The 25,533-nt window shown below is 47.5% G+C and overlaps 1 protein-coding gene across 1 annotated transcript in view; it reads right to left on the minus strand.

Moving 5' to 3' along the window:
- The window catches only part of POLD3 (DNA polymerase delta 3, accessory subunit), an 88,655-nt gene that overhangs the window by 2,272 nt on the left and 60,850 nt on the right, over positions 1 to 25,533 (minus strand). Inside the window, exons 9-11 of the mRNA XM_038742138.1 lie at positions 22,991 to 23,103; positions 14,653 to 14,750; positions 10,547 to 10,625 (exon numbers count right to left, since the gene is read on the minus strand). Of these exons, the coding sequence (XP_038598066.1) occupies positions 10,547 to 10,625; positions 14,653 to 14,750; positions 22,991 to 23,103 (290 nt within the window). The remainder of the gene's footprint in view (positions 1 to 10,546; positions 10,626 to 14,652; positions 14,751 to 22,990; positions 23,104 to 25,533) is intronic.

Raw genomic sequence — 25,533 nt, forward strand, 5'->3', positions numbered from 1 at the left:
CGCTTCCGGGACCTCCCAGGGGAACACAAAGGGTGGGGTATCTTCGGTCTCCCGCTCTTTTATTTTTTTATGGTGTTTGCTAAGCGCTTACTCCAAGCCAGACACTGTACTAAGTGCTGGGATAGCTAATAATAATGATGTCATTTATTAAGCGCTTACTATGTGCAAGGTACTGTTCTAAGCACTGGGGAGGTCAGAAGGTGATCAGGTTGTCCCACGGGGGCTCACAGTCCTAATCCCCATTTTACGGATGAGGGAACTGAGGCACAGAGAAGTGAAGTGACTTGCCCAAAGTCACCCAGCTGACAATTGGCGGAGCTGGGATTTGAATCCATGACCTCTGACTCCAAAGCCCGGGCTCTTTCCACTGAGCCACGCCGCTTCTCCCGAAAGGTGTAGTACAGTGCACTGCACCCAGGGATGCTCAATAAATACCGGGGACGGATTCCCCGATAGACCTTAACTGTACCTCGTTGCTTCCGAACAGATAAGGTGCTCTGCGGGCCGGTCCCTCCCTTCCAGCTGGATCGGAAGCCTCCTGGCTCCCGCCGCTTTCTGCGTCCTTCCAGCCCGGCCCCACCGTTCCCCTCTCGACCTCCCCGCCGGGTGCCCGGGAAAACGAGCCCCCGGAGGTGTGAGACCGTTTGTTTGCGTGGAATGGCACACGGTTTAAGGACCTGGAGGCCGTTCCGCCGGCCCCTGCCAACTACGGGGCCGGGAACCGGCTCCGGGTAAACAGGCATTCGCTGCCCTCCGAGGCACGGCCCGGGAATGTCCGAGAGAAGCAGATCTCTGTGCCGAGCCACTTACCCCCCTCCACTCCTGGAAAATGACTAGGACTGATTTTTCCTAACTCGACCCCGAGCTGGGGAGGTCCCTCCGCACATTCCACGGGGGAAGAAAAATGAAACCTTTTAGAAGCAGGCTCTGGGCTGTGGAGTTTTGATCTTCCATGAGGTGATGTGACTTTGGTAATCAAATGGAAACGCTACACAAATACTCATTACTCTTTAGAGCCAATTAGCTCATCAGTACTTGGCTTTAAAGACCTTGTTTATTTCTGGCTACCTCCCGGGCCCACCTCGGCCACGGGCCGTCCGATGCTTTGCCTCGGTTTGGGCAAACTAAGGTACGGCGACGGCGCTGACAACTTTCCTTTCCATGACAGCGACCTCATTCTCAATTAATACGTACTAAGAAGTCGGCCCTACCGCATTCTACGAGAACTATTTCAGAAACTACTAAGGGGCGGCAGGTTATGATCCCCAGGAATAACAACAACAATAATTATATATATAATTAGTAAGTATATTTATTATTATTATGGTACGTGTTAAGCACTTACTATGTGCCAAGAACTTTTCTAAGCACGGGGTAGATACAAGTTCATCAGGTTAGACGCCGCCCCGTCCCACATGACGATGATGATGGCATTTACTAAGCGCTTACTATGTGCAAAGCACTGTTCTAAGCGCTGGGGCGGTTACAAGGTGATCAGGTTGTCCCACGGGGGGCTCACAGTCTTCATCCCCATTTTACAGATGAGGGAACTGAGGCCCAGAGAAGTGACTTGCCCAAAGTCACACAGCTGACAACTGGCAGAGCCGGGATTTGAACCCATGACCTCTGACTTCAAAGCCCGTGCTCTTTCCACTGAGACATGCTGCTTCTCATGGGGCTCAGGGTCTTAATCCCCATTTTACAGAAGAGGTAACTGCGGCACAGAGAAGTGAAATGACTCGGTCAAGGCCACCCAGGAGACACGTGGCGGAGCCGGGATTAGAACCAAGGCCCTTCTTACTCCCAGGCCTGGGCTCTAGCCACTAAGCTACACTGCTTCCAGTCAGTCAGTTGATCGCATTTATTGAGCGCTTACTGTGTGCAAGGTGCTGTACTAAGGGCCTGGGAGAAGACAGTATCATGAACACATTCCCTGCTCGTAAAGAGTTTACAGTCTAGAGGGGGACAGACATTCAAATAAATAAATAAAATGACAGATACGGACGTAAGGGCCGTGGGGCTGGGAGGGGAGATGAATAAAGGGAATCCGTCAGAGTGATGCAGAAGGGAGAGGGAGAAGAGGAAAGTGGGGGGCTTAGTCAGGGAAGGCCTCTTGGAGGAGATGGGCCTTTGATAAGACTTCGAAGGTGGGGGGAAGAGTCATGGCCTGTCAATCAATCAATCAATCGTATTTATTGAGCGCTTACTGTGTGCAGAGCACTGTACTAAGGAGGAGAGAGGGCGTTCCACGCCACCGGCCGGACGTGGGCGAGGGGTCGGCAGTGAGATCGACGAGCTGGAGGTACAGTGAGAAGGTTAGCAATAGAGGAGTGAAGTATGTGGGCTGGGGTCATTCGCTCAATCGTATTTATTGAGCACTTACTGTGTGCAGAGCACTGTACTGAGCGCTTGGGAAGTCCAAGTTGGCAACATATAGAGACGGTCCCTACCCAACAATGGGCTCACAGTCTAGAAGGAGTTGGAGTAGGAAAGTAGCAAAGTGAGACAAGAGGGGGCAGGATGATTGACGGCTTTAAAGCTACAAACGTGCTTCTTGGCTTTCCAGAGTTGGTAACGAGTTGAGAGGCAGCACGGTCCTTTCATTCATTCACGCATTCATTCATTTAATCGTATTTATTGAGCGCTTACTGTGTGCACACAGTACTGTGTACTAAGCACCCAGAAAGTACAGTACAGCACTAGAGACAATCCCTGCCCACAACGGGCTTACAGTCTAGAGTGGCTAGGGTCGGAAGGACCTGGTTCTAATCCCGGCTCTGCCACTTGTCTGCTGTGACCCAGGGCAAGTCGCTTCACTTCTCTGGGCCTCAGTTCCCTCATCTGTAAAATAGGGATTAAGAAGGTAAGCCCCACGTGGGACAGGGACTCTGTCCAACCTGATTTGCTTGTATCTACCCCGGCACTTACTACAGTGCCCGGCACATAATAATAATAATAGTAATGATGGCATTAAGTGCTTACTATGTGCAAAGCACTGTTCTAAGTGCTGGGGAGGTTACAAGGTGATCAGGTTGCCCCACGGGGGGCTCACAGTCTTCATCCCCATTTTACAGATGAGGGAACTAAGGCCCAGAGAAGTGACGTGACTTGCCCAAAGTCACACAGCTGACAATTGGCGGAGCCGGGATTTGAACCCACGGACCTCTTGACTCCAAAGCCTGAGCATCATCATCATCAATCGTATTTATTGAGTGCTTACTGTGTGCAAAGCACTGTACTAAGCGCTTGGGAAGTGCAAGTTGGCAACATATAGAGACAGTCCCTACCCAACAGTGGGCTCACAGTCTAAAAGGGGGAGACAGAGAACACAACCAAACATACTAACAAAATAAAATAAATAGAATAGATATGTACAAGTAAAATAGAGTAATAAATATGTACAAACAAATATACATATATACAGGTGCTGTGGGGAAGGGAAGTTTCATATTTATTGAGTGCTTACTGTGTGCAAAGCACTGTACTGAGTGCTTGGGAGAGTATGATATAACAATAAACAGACCCATTCCCTGCCCACAACGAGCTCACAGTCTAGAGGGGGAGACATAGTAAGCATTAAACAAATACCATAATTAGTAGTATGATCATTATGGTGGAGGGTACGTTTCTGAGGCGTGTGTGACCTTCACGCCACATGAGAAGCCTCGAACGGCTTCTAAATTTGATGTTTTGCTGTGAGACATCCACGCGGTCCTTGTCTGACAGGGGGCCTGTTGGAAAATTATCTGGCGTGGGAAGGGGAGGGAGGGAGGGGGTTTTCATTTCCCTGGCGGCTGGTGAAAAAGGAACGGGGTGCCATTTAAGAAGATTAGAACAATTCTGAATCCATCCAGAAAAGGGCCAGCTCCTCTGCCCCAGTACACTTGGAACTGACTGGATGGGAGAAAGCAAAGCACAACTCCCCTCCGCTGGTCGCCAGAGCCAAGATTCATTAGGTTGAGCCCCAGACCCAGACCTTTCATAAAAAAAAAATCCTCTATTCGGGGAACACAGTTTTCATTGTTGCGTCCAAGGCTCTTAACAGTCCCGTCTGGAGACACGAGTGCAAGAGGCCCGGCCAAAATCTGAGAGCCGAATTTTGAACACGGCAACAAACAATTAACTTCAAGCCCCCAATGAATTCATTCCCTCAGACATATTTTGCTTCTTTCTTTTTGGCACTACGGAGTAAAAGAGAATGCGGGAGGGAAAACTGCAGAACATGCTCTCGGGCCTCTCTCCCCTCAAATACTTAGGGCCAGGAAGTCTTAAAGCAAAGTGTGTACGTTTTTTTCTGAAGGCCAAACCAAGAGACTTGCGGGAGGGGAAAAAGGGCATTTAGAAGATTAAAATCATAATGGGGATTATTCTGAGTCCCGGCTTCACAGAGCGAGGTCATTAAAACATCAAATGCCTCGACGCTTCTAATTGGGTACCTTTCCTTGGGAGAAATGTCTGTCACCACTCCATTCTTGCAAAAACAGTTTAATTTCTAACCAGGGTTCTGGGCTGGAGTAGGAAAATGAAGCAGGGAAATTTCTCAAATGGAGTTGTGTTGGGCTGAATGGTAAGCCTGTGGGTAGGGGAGGTGTCACCAACTCTTTTGGGCTGTACTCTTCAAAGTGCCAGCTTTTTTTTTTTAAATGGTATTTATTAAGCATTATGTAAGTCTGTCAATCAACTGTACATACTGAGCACTTACTATGTGCAGAGCACTGGGGAGAGTACACTATAACCATACGGCTGATGATTTTCCTGCCCACAATGAGCTGACTGTCTACTATGTATCAAGCACTGTTCTTAGGACTGGGGTAGATACAAATCAAATCAGGTCAGACACAGTCCCAGTCCCACGTGAGGCTCACAGGAGGGAGACGAGGTACTGAATCCCCATTTTTACAGTTGAGGAACTTGAGCCACAAAAGTTGAGCGACTTGCCCCAAGTCACACAGCAGGAAAGTGGCAGACCGGGATTAAAACCCAGGTTTTCGGACTCCCAGGACTGTGCTCTTTCACTCGGCAAACCTGTTGACCCGTAAATGAGAGCGTTTTAGTCATGAATCTCAAGGTTAAAGTGATCAGAAGGCAACTGTATTCCAGATGCAAAAGGAAGGGAGAAGAAAATGTGGCAAAGGAAAGAAAACTCACTTGAACACACTTGACAGTACGTTGAAAATGCACTAGAACATTAATAGGAAGGACATGAAGAAAAGAAAGGCTACAAAGCCACGGAATCTAAGAGAGCTGGTGAGTCTTCATTAAGACAGTTCTGGAGGCTCAAGACTAAATAATACCAATGTATAGAAAGGTAAGAGTGAAGTAGTGTGGCTCAGTGGAAAGAGCCCGGGCTTAGGAGTTAGAGGTCATGGGTTCTAATCCCGGCTCTGCCAATTGTCTGCAATTGGGCAACTCACTTCACTTCTCTGTGCCTCAGTTACCTTATCTGTAAAATGGGGATTAAGACTGTGAGCCCCATGTGGGACAAACTCATTACCTTGTATCCCCCCCAGCGCTTAGAACAGTGCATGGCACATAGCGCTTAACAAAGGCCATCATTATTAAACAAGATACCCCAAATTCAGAATTCTACAAAGACCCCAAATTCAGAATTCTACAAAGACCCCAAATTCAGAATTCTACAAAGACCCCAAATTCAGAATTCTACAAAGACCATGAAGGAAAAACTGCAAAATTGAAATTAGGCCAGCTCTCTAAAAAGGATTTATTTATATTAATGTCTGCTACCCCCATTATCCCCAGACTGTAAGCTCGATGTGGTCAGGGAATGTGTCTGTTTATTGCTGCACTGTACTCTCCCAAGCACTTAGCACGGTGTTCTGCACCCAGTAAGTGCTTAATAAATACAATGAATGAATGAATTAATCCAAGTAAATAACATGTTGCCAAATTTTACTTCCCAAGCGCTTAGTACAAAGCTCTGCACACAGTAAGCGCTCAATAAATACAACTGAATGAATCAGTGAATGATGATAAAATGAAAAGATTAGAAAAGCAAGAGTCGGGTTGGAGTCAGAATTATAATAATAATAATAATAATAATGTTGGCATTTGTTAAGCGCTTACTATGTGCAAAGCACTGTTCTAAGTGCTGGGGGGATACAAAGTGATCAGGTTATCCCATGGGGGGGCTCACAGTCTTAATCCCCATTTTACAGATGAGGTAACTGAGGCTCAGAGAAGTTAAGTGACTTGCCCAAGGTCACACAGCAGACATGTGGCGGAGCCGGGATTCGAACCCATGACCTCTGACTCCAAAGCCCGGGCTCTTTCCACTGAGCCACGCTGCTTCTCTAGCACTCGAAGTAAAAACAAATAAATAATAATAATAATAGTAATAATAATAAAAACTGTTCCCTCCCAACTCCAGTGGACAAGAGGAGAAGGCTGGAAATACATAACTGAAAACGCAGAGGCGTTTTAATCATAATTCTCTTTGTCTCCACCAAAACAAATATAAGCGGTTCACCAGGTAAATCTCATTTGTAATGGCAAGTTGTAACACTCAACTCAAAGACGAAGAATTTAAAGTCTCTGAAAGAAATCAAAGAAACGAGAATCCAGAATAACAACAAGGGCAGATGGCACGGACCACAGCATTCGGAACGTGTGGTATTTCAATAAATACTACTGTCTGATGGAGGTTGGATCGGCTGTGCTGATTTTCTCGAGAACAGAAAGTCCTGCCTCAAGTAGGGAGATCTCAGGGGCTCCCTCTCCAAATGACAATGCCCTGCTACTTTTTATCGTTTGATTTGGAATGATGATCCCAGAGTTCCTCCAGAATCGGTGGATGATTCTAAAAGTCCTCCGTCTTTAATCTTAAGATCTTATGGAGGATGGGGAATTCTCTTGTAGAACTAGAAGGGAGACAATGTCCTTTTCATCTTTGGAAAGGCAAAAAAAAAGGATGGGTGTGATTGGAAAAACAGGTCTATAGCATGTTCTCACATTAATTAATTTTATAGCCACCTAGGAGACTACACGATAAGTAATCCACACGGTTCATTGAAGGGCAAATCTTCCTGATGGATTTATTTCGGTCCCACGACAGCGGCTTGGTGCAAAATTTTTTTTTATCGACGAGCCAAGAGAGCACCGTGTCGACCAAGTCATTGTAAAGTGAGCGAATAATTGGCTCAAAGGTCTCGCCCAAAGGAGACTCGCCAATGCGGAGGCATCTTTTATGTGGTTTCCTCATGTGGATCAGTGCTAGGATGAGTTCTATTCAAAACCTGAATAATCAGGCCGGAAAGAAGGAAATCGAAAGCTCGCTCATTTGAGTGGGGTCGTTAACGTTGTCGAAGGTAGGAAAATTTCCTTGACAGACCCTGGAAAAAGAGCCCCAGAAAATTCAACAGAGACAAACGCAAAGAGGTATGCAGGGACAACCTCCCACCCACTCAAATAAAAGGAGGAGAAAGGCTGGCTAGGAATAAACGGAGCAGAAAAAAAAAGATAAGGGAGTCATTATCAATGACCTAGTAATGTAGTGCCACTTTTAAAACAATGGACTGTCAATCACCAGAAGCAGTGTGGCCTAGTGGAAAGAGCACGGACCTCGGCGTCGCAGACCGAGTTCTAATCCCGGCTCTGCCATTTGTCTGCGGTGCGACCTTGGCAAATCGCTTCACTTCTCTGTGCCTCAGTTCCCTCATCTGTAAAATGGAGATTAAGTCTGTGGGTCCCAAGTGGGACATGGACTGTGTCCAACATGCTTAGCTTGTATCTTTCTCCAGAAACATTCAGGGCATGTCACCTCCCTCCTCAAAAATCTCCAGTGGCTGCTTATCAGCCTCCATATCAAACAAAAACTCCTCACTACTAGCTTTACAGCTCTCCATCCCCTCGCCCCCTCCTACCTCACCTCCCTTCTCTCTTTCTCCAGCCCAGCCCGAACGCTCTGCTCCTCCAGTGCCGTTAACCTCCTCACCGGGCCTCGTTCTCGCCTGTCCCGCCATCGACCCCCGGCCCATGTCCTCTCCCGGGCCTGGAATGCCCTCCCTCCACACATCTGCTAAACTAGCTCTCTTCCCCCACTTCAAAGTCTTACTAAAGGCTCACCTCCTCCAAAAGGCCTTCCCAGATTAAGCCCCCTTTTCTTCAGCTCCCCTTCCCTTCCGTGTCACCTCGACCTGCTCCCTTGCTCCCCTCTCCCCACCCCAAAGCACTTAAATATATGCATTTATCTATAATTCTATTTATTTATATTGATGCCTATTAACTTGCTTTGATATGTGTCTCCCCTCCTCTAGACTCTAAGCCCATTGTGCACAAGGATTGTCTCTATTGCTTTACTGTACTTTCCAAGGGCTTAGTATTAGTGCCCTGCACACAGTAAGCACTCAATAAATACGATTTAATGAATGAATCTAACCCAGCACTTAGTTCATTACCTGGCATATAGTGAGTGCTTAACAAATACCATTAAAAAAAAATAATCATGTCTTAATTGAGCATCTCTGAAGGCAGTGTTCTTGGGAGCATGCAGTAAAATGAAAAGACAGTTTCTACCCTCAAGGAGTTTACAATGTCATGACACTTCAAAATCCTCAAGTAATTTCTCCACTATAATCTGCACTGTTAGACGCTTAATGTTGTGTCCACTTTGGAGCCCTGCACTTTAAAAAGGATGTTAGAAAAAATTAGAAGGATTTGGAGAAGTGTGGTAAAATGATTCGACATATGGGAAATATAGTATAATGCAAGGCTAAAGGAATTGGAGTTGTTGAGAACAGAGTAAGAGTCTGAAAAACAGTCTCTGAGGATTTGATTGCTTTATTGGTGGGGTGCTGACCCCTAGAACTGGGAAGATCAAATGCGGGGAATTTTGGTTAACACGAAGCAGGTGAGTCTTTGAAAGACCACAAGAAAATAATTTCTTGACTTTCTGGGTGATAGACCACCCAAGGAAGTTAGACCGTCTTCAAGATAAGACTGCTGTCGTTCTAGTGGAATGAGCGCAGAAGCAGCACGGCCTAGGGGAAAGGACAACCCGGGTTTTCATCCTGATTCTGCTGTTTCACTTCTCGATGCCTCAATTTCTTTATCTATGAAATGAGGATTGACTGTCCATCCTGTCATAATCATAATTCTCTTTGTCTTCCTCCACTACTTAGCCTGAGTCCCGTGTGGGACAGGGATCATGCCAGGCCTGATTCACTTGTATCTATGCCAGTGTTCTGAATAGTGTTTGACATGTAGAAGGCGCTTAACAAATACTTTTATTATTATTATTATTATTATTATTATTATTATTATTATTATTATTTTATGCAGGAGCCATGGGTCCTAGTTCCATGTCAGCCTAACTCCTTTCTACTTTGCTAATGAAGATGCTGTCCTTTTACCATAGGACAAAATTGTTTGAGAAGCTTTAAACTACTCAGGAGGACAGACAGAGGCAAGAGAACAGAAAAAAGGACGTGTCTGTCTTCAGCAGCCCATTTGGGACACCTTCTGCCTTCCAAATCGGCCACAGGACAGCTCTCCCTTTCTTCAAAGCCCTCCAGAAATCCCACCTCCTCACAACAGGCATTAGATTTTCTGCTCCCGAGTCATATGCTTCCAATGTCCATTGATCTTAGCATGTACCCATTAACTACGTGAAGCATTTATGGAGATATTGATTTCCGTAGTCTATTTAAACCATCTATTTATTCCTTCCCTTCCCTTCTCTCTATACCTTAACTCGTTTCGGTCATCTTCGTCACTCTGAAAACTCATTTGGAGGGCAAGGATTGGGTCTTTTGTCTCTACCGGAGTCACCCACGTGCAAAATAGGAGCTTGATAAATGGAGCTGACCACCGGAAAGTTTTGAGATGCGCTCCGGAATTTACCAAACAAGCCGAGAGGGCGGATTATTTTGTGCGATGCCTGGTTTCTGAATTTTAGAGGAGGAGTGTGGTCAAGTGGTCAGAGCATGGGCCTTTGGAGTCAGAAGGACCTGACTCTTCAAAGCAGCATGGAGAAGTGGGTAGATCACAAGCCTGGGATTCAGAAGGGCATGGGTTCTAATCCCGGCTCTGCCCCTTGTCGGCTGTGTGGCCTGGGGCAAGTCACTTCCCTTCTCTGGGCCTCAGCTTCCTCATCTGTAAAATGGGCCAGGGTCTGTGTCCAACCCAGCTTGCTTGTATCCAGCCTAGCGCTTAGTAAAGTGCCTGGCACATACTAAGCGCAAAAACAAATACCACAGAAGGACCCGGCTTCTAGTCCCGTCTCTGCTGTTTGCCTGCTGTGTGACCTCGGGCAAGTCACTTCCCTTCTCTGTGCCTCAGTTGCTTCATCTGCCCAGTGGAGATTAAGTCTGGGAGCCCTGTGTGGGACAGGGACTTTGACCAACACCTTGTATCTACTTCAGCGCTTAGTACAGTGCCTGGCACTTTGTAAGTGCTGAACAGATACTACATTTAAGACTGGGACAACCTGATAACCTGTATTTACCCCAGCGCTTGGAACATAGTAAGCGCTTAACAGATACCATCATTATTATTAAGACCCCCCCCCCGCCCCCCAAACCTCTCTTACCCATGCAGCCTTCCTCATCCGTAAACATTCTGGATTTCAGCACCCGCTTCCGTTTTCGTTTCTTCTCCCCACTCGAGGTCTGGAGGATCACAAGAGACAGTAGTGACGTACCTGATATATCGGAGAAACGTGATCAAAGCGAAGCAGCGTGGCCTAAGTGGAAAACACCCCCGTCTGGGAGTCAGAAGGCCTGGGTTCTAACCCCGGCTCCGCTGCTTGTCCGCTGGGTGACCTTGGGCAAGTCGTTTCTCTGGGTCCCGGTTACCTGGAAAATGGAGATTGAACGCTCCTCCCTCCTACTTGGGCTGTGAGCCCCGTGTGGGTCGGGGACCGTATCCAACTTGCTTCACTTGTACCTGCCCCAGTGCTGAGAACAGTGCTTAGCACAAAGTGAGTAAGACCTTAGGTACTTTAACGATTCTTTGACCCACACCGAGCTCGGCACGCCCTCCGTTTCGCCATTCCTGAGGTGCTCCAATTCAACGGAACTACGTCGGAGGCCAAACACCTCGGTCTCGGTGACTTAGAAGGGGCCGCGGGGGCCTGGTTTTAGAGAGAACCGAGTCACCTGAAGCAGCGTGGCTCAGTGGAAAGAGCCCGGGCTTTGGAGTCAGAGGTTGTGGGTTCAAATCCCGGCTCCGCCAATTGTCAGCTGTGTGACTTTGGGCAAGTCACTTCACTTCTCTGGGCCTCAGTTCCCTCATCTGTAAAATGGGGATGAAGACTGTGAGCCCCTTGTGGGACAACCTGATGACCCTGCAACCTCCCCTGTGCTTAGAACAGTGCTTGGCACATAGTAAGCGCTTAATAAATGCCATCATTATTATTAATTCACCATTCTCATCCCTTTAACATTCAATTACAGACATTGCTGCCCTCTTTCAAAGATGATGCTACTAAAAAGTGATGATATTTTCCATGCGTGCAATGTGGTTGGAAAGACTGAGGCATGCCAGCACTTTTTTCCACGCGGCCACCCTCGTCGAGTTTGTCCTACGGCCACGGCGGCTGCTTTCGGAGCCCATCGCTCTCCCGGCTCTGACTTCACCTCGGGCCACACGACACCTTGGCCGAGAAAGCGCGTCCCCACCGCCTGCTAGGCTTCGGTCAGCTCCAGCATTTCATCGTCCAGATGATGATGATGGCATTTGTTAAGTGCTTACTATGTGCAGAGCACTGTTCTAAGCGCTGGGGGGGATACAAGGTGATCAAGCTGTCCCACGTCGGGCTCACAGTCTTAATCCCTATTTTACAGATGAGGATCTGTCTGAGGTCTCCCCGCTTCGGCCTGAGAAGCAATGGAGGCCTAGGAAATGGAGCCCGGGCCTCGGGATCACAAGGAGCTGGGTTCTAATCATTCATTCATTCATTCAATCGTATTTATTGAGCGCTTACTGTGTGCAGAGCGCTGTACTAAGCGCTTGGGACGTACAAGTTGGCAACATATAGAGACGGTCCCTACCCAACAGCGGGCTCACATCAGAAATCCAACTTCTGATGAAGTTAGCGCTCGTCAACAGCCCCGGGGCCACAGTTTTGGCCTCTGATTTGGCAACTATCCTTAATTAACGCTTCAATTAAAAACAAAAAATATGATGGCATTTGTAAAGCACTTAGAGTGTGCCAGGTGCCGTACTAAGCGCTGGGGTGGATACAAGCAAATCGGGTTGGACACAGTCCCTGTCCCACGTGGGGCTCACAGTTTCAATCTCCACTTTACAGATGAGGGAACTGAGGCCCAGAAAAGCGACCTGCCCAAGGTCACACAGCAGCTAAGTGCCTGAGCCAGGATTGGAACCCATGACCTTCCGACTCACAGGCCCGGGCTCTAGCCACTAAGCCATGCTGCTTCTTAATTACTTGTAGCGCCTAATCAACCAATGGTATTTATTAAACGTTTATTTGGGGGGGGAGGAGGGGGCACTGTACTAAGTGTTTGGGAGAGTCCAATACAATAGAATTGGTAGACAATATTCCTGCCTTACAGTCTACAGGGGAAAATGAATTACAGGCAAAGAGCTTCAACATACACTGTTTCCTTCAATAATAATAATAATGATAATGATAGTAATAATAATGATGATGATGATGATGATGATCATAATAATAATAATAATAATAATAATAATAATAATAATAATAATGGTATTTGGCTCTGCCACCCGTCTGCTGTGTGACCTTGGGTCGCTTCGCTTCTCTGGGCCTCAGATACCTCCTTTGTAAAACAGGGATTGACACCACGAGCCCTACGTGGGACAGGGACTGTCATCATCATCATCATCATCAATCGTATTTATTGAGCGCTTACTATGTGCAGAGCACTGTACTAAGTGCTTGGGAAGTACAAATTGGCAACATATAGAGACAGTCCCTACCCAACAGTGGGCTCACAGTCTAAAAGGGGGAGACAGAGAACAAAACCAAACATACTAACAAAATAAAATAAATAGAATAGATATGTACAAATAAAATAGAGTAAAAAAAAATATGTACAAACATATATACATATATACAGGTGCTGTGGGGAAGGGAAGGAGGTAAGATGGGGGGAATGGAGAGGGGGACGAGGGGGAGAGGAAAGAAGGGGCTCAGTCTGGGAAGGCCTCCTGGAGGAGGTGAGCTCTCAGCAGGGCCTTGAAGGGAGGAAGAGAGCTAGCTTGGCGGATGGGCAGAGGGAGGGCATTCCACCTGATTACCTTGTATCTACTCCAGTTCAGTGCCTGGCACACAGCAGGCACTTCACAGATCCTGTGATTATTATCGTTATTCAGCCCTCCAATCGGCTGTTGCTTTAGTACCCCACGGTCATTCACGCCACTGCCAACTGTCTCGGGAACTGAGTTAACCTTGAGCAGCTTCTGCATCTGTGAATGGTGGACGTGCCCTAGTGTGACTCATTTTTTTAGTGGAAGGTGGGTCACGTGGTGGGGAGGAAATTTAAAAACCATCTCCACTTGCCGTACTTTATGAATATTCCCAGAGTGCTTTTGGACCTTGAATAATAATAATAATGACGATGGCATTTATTAAGCACTTACTATGTGCAAAGCACTGTTCTAAGCGTTGTTCTAAGCGTTACAAGGTGATCAGGTTGTCCCACAGGGGGCTCATGGCCTTAATCCCCATTTTACAGATGAGGGAACTAAGGCACAGAGGATAATAATAATAATGATTGCATTTGTTAAGTGCTTACTATGTGCAAAGCACTGTTCTAAGTGCTGGGGAGGTTACAAGGTGATCAGGTTGTCCCACGGGGGGCGCTCACATTCTTAATCCCCATTTTACAGATGAGGTAACTGAGGCCCAGAGAAGATAAGTGACTTGCCCAAAGTCACATAGCTGACAATTGGCGGAGCCGGGATTTGAACCCATGACCTCTGACTCTAAAGCCCGGGCTCTTTCCACTGGGCCACGCTGCTTCTATAATAATAATGATGGCATTTATTAAGCACTTGCTATGTGCAAAGCACTGTTCTAAGCGTTGGGGAGGTTACAAGGTGACCAGGTTGTCCCACAGGGGGCTCATGGTCTTAATCCTCATTTTAAAGATGAGGGAACTGAGGCACAGAGGATAATAATAATAATAATAATGATTGTATTTGTGAAGTGCTTACTATGTGCAAAGCACTGTTCTAAGCGCTGGGGGGATACAAGGTGATGAGGTTGTCCCACGGGGGGCTCACCGTCTTAATCCCCATTTTACAGATGAGGGAACTGAGGCACAGAGAAGTGAAGTGACTTGCCCAAAGTCACACAGCTGACAATTGGCGGAGCCGGGATTTGAGCCCATGACCTCTGACTCCAAAGCCCGGGCTCTTTCCACTGAGCCACGCTGCTATAGTGGGGTGTGCCCTAACAAAGAGCTTTGGGAGTCAGGAGAGCTGTAATCTAATCCGCTCTGCCACTTATCTACTGCGTGGCCTTGGGTGAGTCACTTAACTTCACCGGGCCTCAGTTTCCTCATCTGTAAAATGGGGATCCAACAGCCGCTCTCCGTGCCCTTTAGACTGCGAGTCTGGTCAGGGACCGTATCTGATCTGAGCGTACTGTATCTCCCCCTCCGGTGCTTAGTAACGACCTACAATGCCACTTATTCTGATTTTTACCTTGACGCAAAGAGGTTCTGGTTCGCTCTTCAGAGGCAGAGGAGGAGGGGGTGCAGGTGGTAATTCAGCTTCATAAGCCCCTGGAGAGTCTGGCACGGCTAAAGCATAAAACAAACTACAAATTAGCAAGTAAAATCGTGACAGGGCTTGATTTCTCCCCCCCACCCCACCAAAGAGCTGCTATTTTAAAAGGAGCTTAACTCGCTGGCTTCCTCCAGAGCTGTGCTCTTCGTCTCCAAAAAAATCCCCTCCGGGGCTCAAGACTGCCAGGGAAATAGCGGTTTTCTCTACTCCGAGTTAACTGAAAGAGCCGAATTGTCTCCCAGGCTCCCGACCGAGGGAATCGATCGACACGCCTGCCGCGTCGCGAGACGACTCTGGAGCTGACAACGGGAGGCCGGAGAGGAGCCGGTTTCCGCGGCTCGCCCTCCGGCTCGGAGAACAGGTGGCCGCCTCATCTTGCCGATGTACCGAAACCGCTCTAGAGCCTGGTGCCGGCCAAGGAAGGCCCACAAAAGGTTGTGACGGGCAAAAGCTGAAGAATTCTCACGGGACCTACCGCCCGAGGGCTTCGCCGAATCTGTCCGGTGAGGGACTGAGGCGTTTTTTACGTTCCCCTGGTCCCTCCATCGTCGGTTGGCTGGGCTCAGGCCGTTAAGACTAAATCCTGGCTGCGAAACTACCCCCAGATGATTAGGTCACTGTTAAAAATAGGGCTTGACCGCACAGCCAAGTGACCTGCGGAGGTGAAGCGGGGGAGAAATCACGGCAAGACAACGGATGAGCCGTTTCCAACACGGACAAGACCTCCGGACAAAACGCAGGGCCGTCGACACCGAAGGAGGGATTCGTCCGGCCTCTCCGCCGGGCTCCGGACGGCTAGTCCGTAACGCGGAGCCCGAGTTGGAAAACAGGGCAGAGAGACCGGCCAACGCGTCCACTTTCTGGAAGGTCAAGGTGTTAAGCTAGACAAACTACAGCGATGGACTGCGGCTCTGAAGACGGCTGAAACGTTACCAAGGGGGGGGCGAAGAGAAGGAATAAAAAAAAAAAAGCCGCGCCTGGAATTACTTAGTAACAAAAGCTACGGTTTCTGGAGATCTGCATTCTATTTCTGATCCTGGAACGCGTTTTCCTTAAATAGTTTGTGCGCGACGCTCAACCCATCGCCACCCGCCCTCGGAAATCACGGCTCTATTTGTGTCCCGGGGTTAGAAGCTGTGCCCAATTTGCACAGCTTCTTTTGACAATTATGACAATTTTGACAATTATGTTGCCAATTTGTACTTCCCAAGCGCTTAGTACAGTGCTCTGCACATAGTAAGCGCTCAATAAATACGATTGATGATGATGATGCCCAGATTAAACAGAACGTGGCCCTGCTCCGTTTGAGGACTTTCGGTTTAAGATCAACTCTCCACGGTGAATAGCTAAAAAAAAAAAAGGACAGATATCAGAGAAGCAGCGTGGCTCAGTGGAAAGAGCCTGGGCTTTGGAGTCGGAGGTCACGGGTTCAAACCCCGGCTCCGCCAATTGTCAGCTGTGTGACTTTGGACAAGTCAGTTCACTTCTCTGCGCTTCAGCTCCCTCATCTGTAAAATGGGGATTAAAAGACTGTGAGCCCCACGTGGGACAACCTGATCAGCTTGTAACCTCCCCAGCGCTTAGAACAGTGCTTTGCACATAGTAAGCGCTTAGTAAATGCCATTATTATTATTAAGACAACTGGCCATATACTGCATATATATACAGGACCATGTCTATTTCCCAACTATCTTGTCTTTCTTAGAGGAGCAGTGTGACCTGGGGGCTACAGCCCAGGCTTGGGGGTCCGAAGGACTGTGGCATTTGTTAAGCACTTACTGTGGATCAGGCACTGTACTAAGCGCTGGGGTGGATCCGAGCAAATCGGGTTGGACACAGTCCCTGCCCCACGTGGGGCTCAAAGTCTCAATCGCCATTTTCCAGATGAGGTAACTGAGGCCCAGAGAAGAGAAGTGACTTGTCCAAGGTCATACAGCAGGCAAGTAGAGAAGCTGGAATTGGAACCCCGGTCCTTTTGACTCCCAGGCTCGTGGTCTAGCCACTAGGCCACGATACCTCTCATCATCATCATCATCAATTGTATTTATTGAGCGCTTACTATGTGCAGAGCACTGTACTAAGCGCTTGGGAAGTACAAATTGGCAACATATAGAGACAGTCCCTACCCAACAGTGGGCTCACAGTCTAAAAGGGGAAGACAGAGAACAAAACCAAACATACTAACAAAGTAAAATAAATAGAATAGATATGTACAAGTAAAATAAATAAATAAATAGAGTAATAAATGCGTACAAACATATAGGGGCTTAACAGACACCATTATCATTATTTTTATGAATACAGTGCTCTCTACGTTGCAAGCGTGTCATGAACGCTATTAATACTACGGCTAAATAGGATGAAAATCTCATGCGATCAAAAGGGGCGAAATGGCCAGCTTTCGGGACGGAGGAAGTTACGAGGCAGGACACTGGGATACTTGCAAACTTTTCATTTTAGACGGGGCTTGAAAGCAGCTGGATCTAAAAGGCTGTTGGAATGTAGGAAGGGGAAGGCTTTGCGGAGTTCGGGGCAAGGATATGGGGAAAAAAATACAGGTATTCTAAGAACACGCTGACACACGGAGGAAGATCCAAAGGCAACAGTTAGGCTACAAGGGCAATGAACCAATTTGCCCGGGGAAACTGGGAAATTCCTTTTAAACGTACGCCTAAACCTGCAGGCCCTGGGATCGTTTAAATCCTTAAAGAGTAATAATAATAATGTAATTCGTTAAGCACGTACTATGTGCTGAGCTCTGGAGTAGGTGACAGAATCAGATCAGACTCGTTTGCCGTCCCACTCGGGGCTCAAAATACAAGACGGAGGAAGAACAGGTATTTTCATCCCCATTTTACAGATGAGGCAAGTGGGGCAGAGAGAAATGACTTACCCAAGGTCTCACAGCAGGCCCGGGCATATCCGTAATTTATTTAGATTAACCCCTGTCTCCTGCTCTAGATCATAAGCTCGGTGTGGGCAGGGAATGTGTCTACCATTACTCTCCTCAGCACTTGGTACGGTGCTCTGCACACAGAAACCGCTCAGTCGATTGGCTGAAGGGGTGCAGATGGCGCTTAGTACAGTGCTCTGCATACAGTAAGCGCTCAATAAGTACGACATTGAATGAATTCATTTATTAGGGGATGTCCTGAGTGACTGGGAGAATGGTACCAAATCGTGGCTTTGCGGATAAAGCATGAGCTTGGGAGACAGAAGAAGCTGGGTTCTAATCCTTACTCCACTACTTGTCTGCTGTGTGACCTTGGGTAAGTCACTTTACTTCTCTGTGCCTCAGTTCCTTCATCTGTAAAATGAGGATTAAGATTTTGAGCCCCATGTGGGACGGGGATTGCGACCAACCCCTATAATTCTATTTGTTATAGCTATAATTCTATTTGTTCTGACGATTTTGACACCTGTCTACATAATAACAATGATAGCATTTATGAAGCGCTTACTGTGTGCAAAGCACTGTACTAAGCGCTGGGGAGGTTACAAGGTGATCAGGTTGTCCTACGGGGGAGCTCAATCTTAATCCCCATTTTCCAGATGAGGGAACTGAGGCCCAGAGAAGTGAAGTGACTTGCCCAAAGTCACACAGCTGACAATTGGGGGGGGCCGGGATTTGAACCCGTGGCCTCTGACTCCAAAGCATGTTTTGTTTTGTTGTCTGTCTCCCCCTTCTAGACTGTGAGCCCGTTTTTGGGTAGGGACCGTCTCTATATGTTGCTGACTTGGACTTCCCAAGCGCTTAGTACAGTGCTCAGCACACAGTAAGCACTCAATAAATATGACTGACTGACTGAATGAATGAACTAAAATTCAGAGCTCTTGACTTTCAGGCCTGTGTGCTTTTACCTAGGCCGCTCTCCCTTGCCAAGGGCCTCTTCTGGGGCCACAAAATTTAAGCTTTTTTTTTTTTAAAAAAATGAAGCCTTTATGGCCTCTCCATTCATTCATTTAATCATATTTATTGAGTGCTTATTACTCATTCAAAATTATTATTATTATCATTACGGTGTTTGTTAAGTGCTTACTATAAGCCAGGCGCTGTTCTAAGCGCTGGGGTAGGACATAGCGCTTAGACACAGTCCCTGTCCCACTTGGGGCTCCCAGTCTTACTCCCATTTTACAGATGAGGGAACTGAGGCCCGGAGAAGAAACGTGATTTGCCCTAGTCGTGCCGCCGGGATTAGAACCTACGACTTTGTCACTCCCAGATGTGTGCTAAGCCATGCTGCTTCTGTACTAAGCGCTGGGGAGAGTACACTGTAACAATAAACGGATAGGTTCCCTGCCCACGATGAATCCTCGACTATTAAACTCTCGTCCCCACATTGTGTGCAGGTGTTTAGTACAGTGCTCTGCACACAGCAAGCGCTCAATAAATACGATTGATTGATTGACTGTATCATAATGCCTTGCATTTGACATCCCTTGGGGTCAGATGCCTTCGCTTAGGAATGTCCTGGGCAGAAACCGGCACGGAGAACGCATTGGCATCATCATCATCATCAATCATATTTATTGAGCGCTTACTATGTGCAGAGCACTGTACTAAGCGCTTGGGAAGTACAAATTGGCAACATATAGACTCCCATATAGAACGCATCCGAGAGGACAGGGAGGGAAGAGAGGAGAAAGGGAAGAGGTGGGGAGAAAGAAAATGAGTGGGCTGGAATGGGGGATTCGGTAGAGATAATAATAATAATAGTAATGGTGGTATTTGTTAAGCGCTTACTATGTGCAAAACACTGTTCTAAGTGCTGCAGGGGGGATACAATCAATCGTATTTATTGAGCGCTTACTGTGTGCAGAGCACTGTACTAAGCGCTTGGGAAGTCCAAGTTGGCAACATATAGAGACAGTCCCTACCCAACAGTGGGCTTACAGTCTAGAAGGGGGACAGGTGATCCGGTCACAGTCTTAACCCCCATTTTACAGATGAGGGGAACTGAGGCCCAGAGAAGTTAGGTGGCTTGCTGACAAGTGGCGGAGCCAGGATTCGAACCCATGACCTCTGGCTCCCAAGCCGGCGCTCTTTCCACTGAGCCACGCTGCTTCCCCATGACGAAAGGTGAAAAAGAGACCCAGGTGAGGGACTGATTTTGGCGTCTGAAGACGAAGAGAGGGTGGCTCTTGCTGGAAGCAGCTTGAGAGTCAGAGATCCTGGGTTCTAATTCCAGCGCCGCCACTTGCTCGCTGTGTGACCTTGAGCCGCCACGTCGCTTCTCTGGGCTTCAGTTTCCTCAGCTCCGAAATGGGGATTCGATCCCTTCTCTCCCAGCTGCTCAGAGTGTGGGCCCCACGTGGGACAGGGACCGGGCTGACCTGATGAAGCTGCTTCTATCCCCGCACTCACAACGGTGCTTGACGCAGAGCAGGCGCTTTCCAAAATCTCCTGAGCCGGGGAAATTTGGATTTTATCATCACTTGACTCGCCTTTTTCAGCTGACCGTTTTTCTTTTTCTGCTGACCGTTAATGTCAAAGCTGTCGTCTTTGCCCGGTTCTTTGACCACTCCACCCGCCTCTTGCTTCACTTCTCATTGCACTTTGGAGCCGGTCCAAAGTCATCATCATCATCATCAATCATATTTATTGAGCGCTTACTATGTGCAGAGCACTGTACTAAGTGCTTGGGAAGTACAAATTGGCAACATATAGAGACAGTCCCTACCCAACAGTGGGCTCACAGTCTAAAAGTCCTTCACCGGGCTAGCTTGGATTACCTAAATCCCCTTCCCTCCCGAGGGGCAGATTCCGAGGGATTAAAATGTAAAGGGGGCTGCAAATTTAGACAAATTCCAAAAAGGAAGCCTGCCATGAAATTTGGGGGAACGATCCACAATCCCTATCATCAAATCGATTAACAATCCCTGGGGGATTAACGGGGATTGCGACTGTGAGCCCCACGTGGGACAGGGACTCTGTCCAACCCCATTTGCTTGTATTCAGCGTTTAGTACAGTGCCTGACCCACAGTCAGCACACAGAAGTAAAGTGACTTGCCCAAGGTCACCCAGCAGACACGTGGCGGAGCCGGGATTAGAACCCAGGTCCTTCGGATTCCCAGACCCATGCTCTATCCATTAACCCACGCGGCTTCTACAACAGGGGAAATACAACTGCCACAGCACGGCTCGGTGGAAAGAGCCCGGGCTTGGGCGTCAGACGTCATGGGTTCTAATCCCGCCTCCCCCAATTGTCAGCTGGGTGACTTTGGGCAAGTCACTTCACTTCTCTGGGCCTCAGTTCCCTCATCTGTAAAATGGGGATTAAGACTGTGAGCCCCACGTGGGACAACCTGATTACCTTGTATCCCCCCGCCCCAGCGCTTAGAACAGTGCTTGGCACATAGTAAGCGCTTAACAAACACCACCATTATTATTGTTATTACCAGCCACAGTGATGGTGGTAGTCACACCTCTCCTGATTGATTCATTCATTCAATCGTATTTATTGAGCACTTACTGTGTGCAGAGCACTGTACTAAGCGCTTGGGACGTACAAGTTGGCAACATATAGAAACAGTCCCTTCCCAACAGCGGGCTCACATCAGAAATCTAACTTCTGATGAAGTTAGTGCTCGTCAACAGCCCCGGGGCCACAGTTTTGGCCTTTGATTTAGCAACTATCCTTAATTAACACTTCAATTAAAAACAAAAAATAATGGCATTTGTAAAGCACGTAGAGTGTGCCAGGCACCGTACTAAGTGCTGGGGTGGATACAAGCAAATCGGGTTGGACACAGTCCCTGTCCCACGTGGGGCTCACAGTCTCAATCTCCATTTTACAGATGAGGGAACTGAGGCCCAGAGAAGTGACCTGCCCAAGGTCACACAGCAGCCATGTGTCTGAGCCGGGATCAGAACCCATGACCTTCCGACTCCTAGGCCCGGGCTCTAGCCATTAAGCCATGCTGCTTCTTAATTACTTGTAGTGCCTAATCAATCAATGGTATTTATTAACCGCTTACTTGGGGGGAGGAGGGGGTACTGTACTAAGTGTTTGGGAGAGTCCAATATAATAGAGTTGGCAGACAATATTCCTGCCTTACAGTCTACAGGGGAAAATAAATTACAGGCAAAGAGCTTCAACATACACTGTTTCCTTCCTACATAATAATAATAATAATAATAATAATAATAATAATAATCATTAAAATAAATTACAGGCAAAGAGCTTCAACATACACTGTTTCCTTCCTACATAATAATAATAATAATGATAATGATGGTATTTGTGAAGCACCTACTATGTTCTAAGCACTGAGGTAGATATAAGATATAAGATAATTGGGTTGGACACAGTCTCTGTCCCACATGAGGCTCACGGTCTCAATCCCCATTTGACAGATGAGGGAACTGAGGCCCAGAGAAGTGAACTGCCTCGCCCAAGGTCACACAGCAGACAAGTGTCTGAGCCGGGATTAGAACCCATGACCTTCCGACTCCTAGGCCCGGGCTCTAGCCACTAAGCCATGCTGCTTCTTAATTACTTGTAGCGCCTAATCAATCGATGGTATTTATTAAACGTTTACTTGGGGGGGAGGAGGGGGCACTGTACTAAGTGTTTGGGAGAGTCCAATATAATAGAATTGGTAGACAATATTCCTGCCTTACAGTCTACAGGGGAAAATAAATTACAGGCAAAGAGCTTCAACATACACTGTTTCCTTCCTACATAATCATCATCATCATCATCATCATCATTAAAATAAATTACAGGCAAAGAGCTTCAACATACACTGTTTCCTTCCTACATAATAATAATAATAATGATAATGATGGCATTTGTGAAGCACCTACTATGTTCTAAGCACTGAGGTAGATATAAGATATAAGATAATTGGGTTGGACACAGTCTCTGTCCCACATAAGGCTCACAGTCTCAATCCCCATTTGACAGACGAGGGAACTGAGGCCCAGAGAAGTGAACTGCCTCGCCCAAGGTCACACAGCAGACAAGTGGGGGAGCCAGGATTAGAACCCATGACTTTCTGATTCCCAAGCCAGTGCTCGACCCACTAGGCCACGCTGCTTCTGTGAACCCCGTGTGAGACGGGGAAACTGGGTCCAACCTGATTAGTTTGCGTCAATCGCAGTGTTTAAAACAATGCTTGACAGATAGTAAGTGCTTAGCAAATACAATAATAATAATAATAACAATAATAAAAACAACAGCTATGGGTAGATAAACATAAGGCGGCAAATACTCATTGATATTTAACAGAAAAATCACTAATTCTTACCCTCATCTTCACTGCTGTCAGACTCGGGAAGTTTAATTCTCCGTCTCTTTTTCTTCTTGTTTGCATCGTCTTTAGCCCCCGCCTCCGAAATTTGGGGCCGTTTCTCTCGAGCGCTACCCCGAAACAAAAGTTGCACATTATCCACGGCAAGGTGGAATTCGAAACCAATCAACTGGTCCTGTTCATTCATTCAATCCTATTTATTGAGCGCTTACTGGGTGTGTACTGTGTGTGTGCTTCCCAAGCGCTTAGTACAGTGCTCTGCGCACAGTAAGCGCTCGATAAATAAATACGATTGATTGCAGAGCACTGTATTAAGCTCTTGGGAAATACAATTCAGCAACAAATAGAGACAATCCCTGCCCGCAACGGGCTCACGGTCTAGAAGGGGGGAGACAGCAGAGCACTGTACTAAGCGCTTGGGGGGGTACAACGCAATAAACAGACCCATTCCCTGCCCACAATGAACATACAGTCTTACTGAGCATTTCCTATGGACAGGGCACTGTACTAAGCGCTTTGGAGAGGACATAGAGACAGCCCCTGCCCAGAACGGGCTCACAGTCTAGAAGGGGGGAGACAGCAGAGCACTGTACTAAGCGCTTGGGGGGGTACAACGCAATAAACAGACCCATTCCCTGCCCACAATGAACATACAGTCTTACTGAGCATTTCCTATGGACAGGGCACTGTACTAAGCGCTTGGGAGAGGATATGGAGACAATCCCTGCCCAAAATGGGCTCATAGTCTAGAAGGAGGGGGAGACAGCAGAGCACTGTACTAAGCGCTTGGGAGAGTACAATACAAAAAACGGACCCATTCCCTGCCCACAATGAAAGTACAGTTTTACTGAGCGTTTCCTATGGACAGGGCACTGTACTAAGCGCTTGGGAAAGGATATAGAGACAGTCCCTGCCCAAAATGGGCTCATAGTCTAGAAGGGGGGGGGAGACAGCAGAGCACTGTACTAGGCGCTTGGGAGAGTACAATACAATAAACAGACCCATTCCCTGCCCACAATGAACTTACAGTCTTACTGAGCGTTTCCTGTGGACAGGGCACTGTACTAAGCGCTTGGGAGAGGATATAGAGACAACCCCTGCCCAGAACGGGCTCACAGTCTAGAAGGGGGGAAGACAGCAGAGCACTGTACTAAGCGCTTGGGAGAGTACAATACAAAAAACAGACCCATTCCCTGCCCACAATGAACGTACAGTTTTACTGAGCGTTTCCTATGGACAGGGCACTGTACCAAGCGCTTGGGAAAGGATATAGAGACAATCCCTGCCCAAAATGGGCTCATAGTCTAGAAGGGGGGGGGAGACAGCAGAGCACTGTACTAGGCGCTTGGGAGAGTACAATACAATAAACAGACCCATTCCCTGCCCACAATGAATTTACAGTCTTACTGAGCGTTTCCTGCGGACAGGGCACTGTACTAAACGCTTGGGAGAGGATATAGAGATTAACCCTGCCCAGAACGGGCTCACAGTCTAGAAGGGGGGAGACAGCTGAGCACTGTACTAAGCGCTTGGGAGAGTACAATACAATAAACAGACCCATTCCCTGCCCACAATGAACTTACAGTCTTACTGAGCGTTTCCTGTGGACAGGGCACTGTACTAAGCACTTGCGAGAGGGTACGATATCACAGAATTGATAGACAAGTTCCCTGCCCACAATGAACTTACTGATTAGTTGGGTTTTTTATGGTATTTATTAACTGCGGATGCAGAGATCAACAAGGGGGCTCAGGGGCTGGTTTGGGGCAATCAGGGGTATTTATTGAGCGCTTACTATGTGCAGAGCACTGTTCTAAGCACTTGGGAGAGCGCGATACAACAAAATTAGCAGACGCGTTTCCTGCCCACAACGAACTTAGAGACTAAAGAGGGAGGCGGATATTCTCCCTCTTCTAGACTGTGAGCCCGTTGTTGGGTAGGTACCGTCGCTCCATGTTGCCAACTTGTACTTCCCAAGCGCTTAGTGCAGTGCTCTGCCCACAGTAAGCGCTCAATAAATACCACTGAATGAATGGATACTAACGTGAAGAAAGCATTGTACATATTCATTACTCTATTTATTTATTTTACTTGTACCTATCTATTCTATTTATTTTATTTTGTTAGTATGTTTGGTTTTGTTCTCTGTCTCCCCCTTTTAAGACTGTGAGCCCACTGTGGGGTAGGGACTGTCTCTATATGTTGCCAATTTGTACTTCCCAAGCGCTTAGTACAGTGCTCTGCACACAGTAAGCGCTCAATAAATACGGTTGATGATGATGATGACGATTCAGCCGGACAGACACACCCCAAGTGATGCCCGACAGGCCACGTTTCGCCGGCCACGACGACGGACGCGCGGTTCGGCGTGGTTTTAACCCGTCTATCTCCCCCTCCGGACCGTAAGCTCGCTGTGGGCAAGGAATGCGTCTATACTGTACTCTCCCAAGTGCTTAGAACAGGGTTCCGCACTCAGTGAGCCCTCAATAAATCCGCCCTCCCGACTGACCCGTTCGTAGCTTGTGGCACAGAGAGGGCTA

Source organism: Tachyglossus aculeatus, chromosome 2, assembly GCF_015852505.1.
Source record: "Tachyglossus aculeatus isolate mTacAcu1 chromosome 2, mTacAcu1.pri, whole genome shotgun sequence".
NCBI lineage: Eukaryota > Metazoa > Chordata > Mammalia > Monotremata > Tachyglossidae > Tachyglossus > Tachyglossus aculeatus.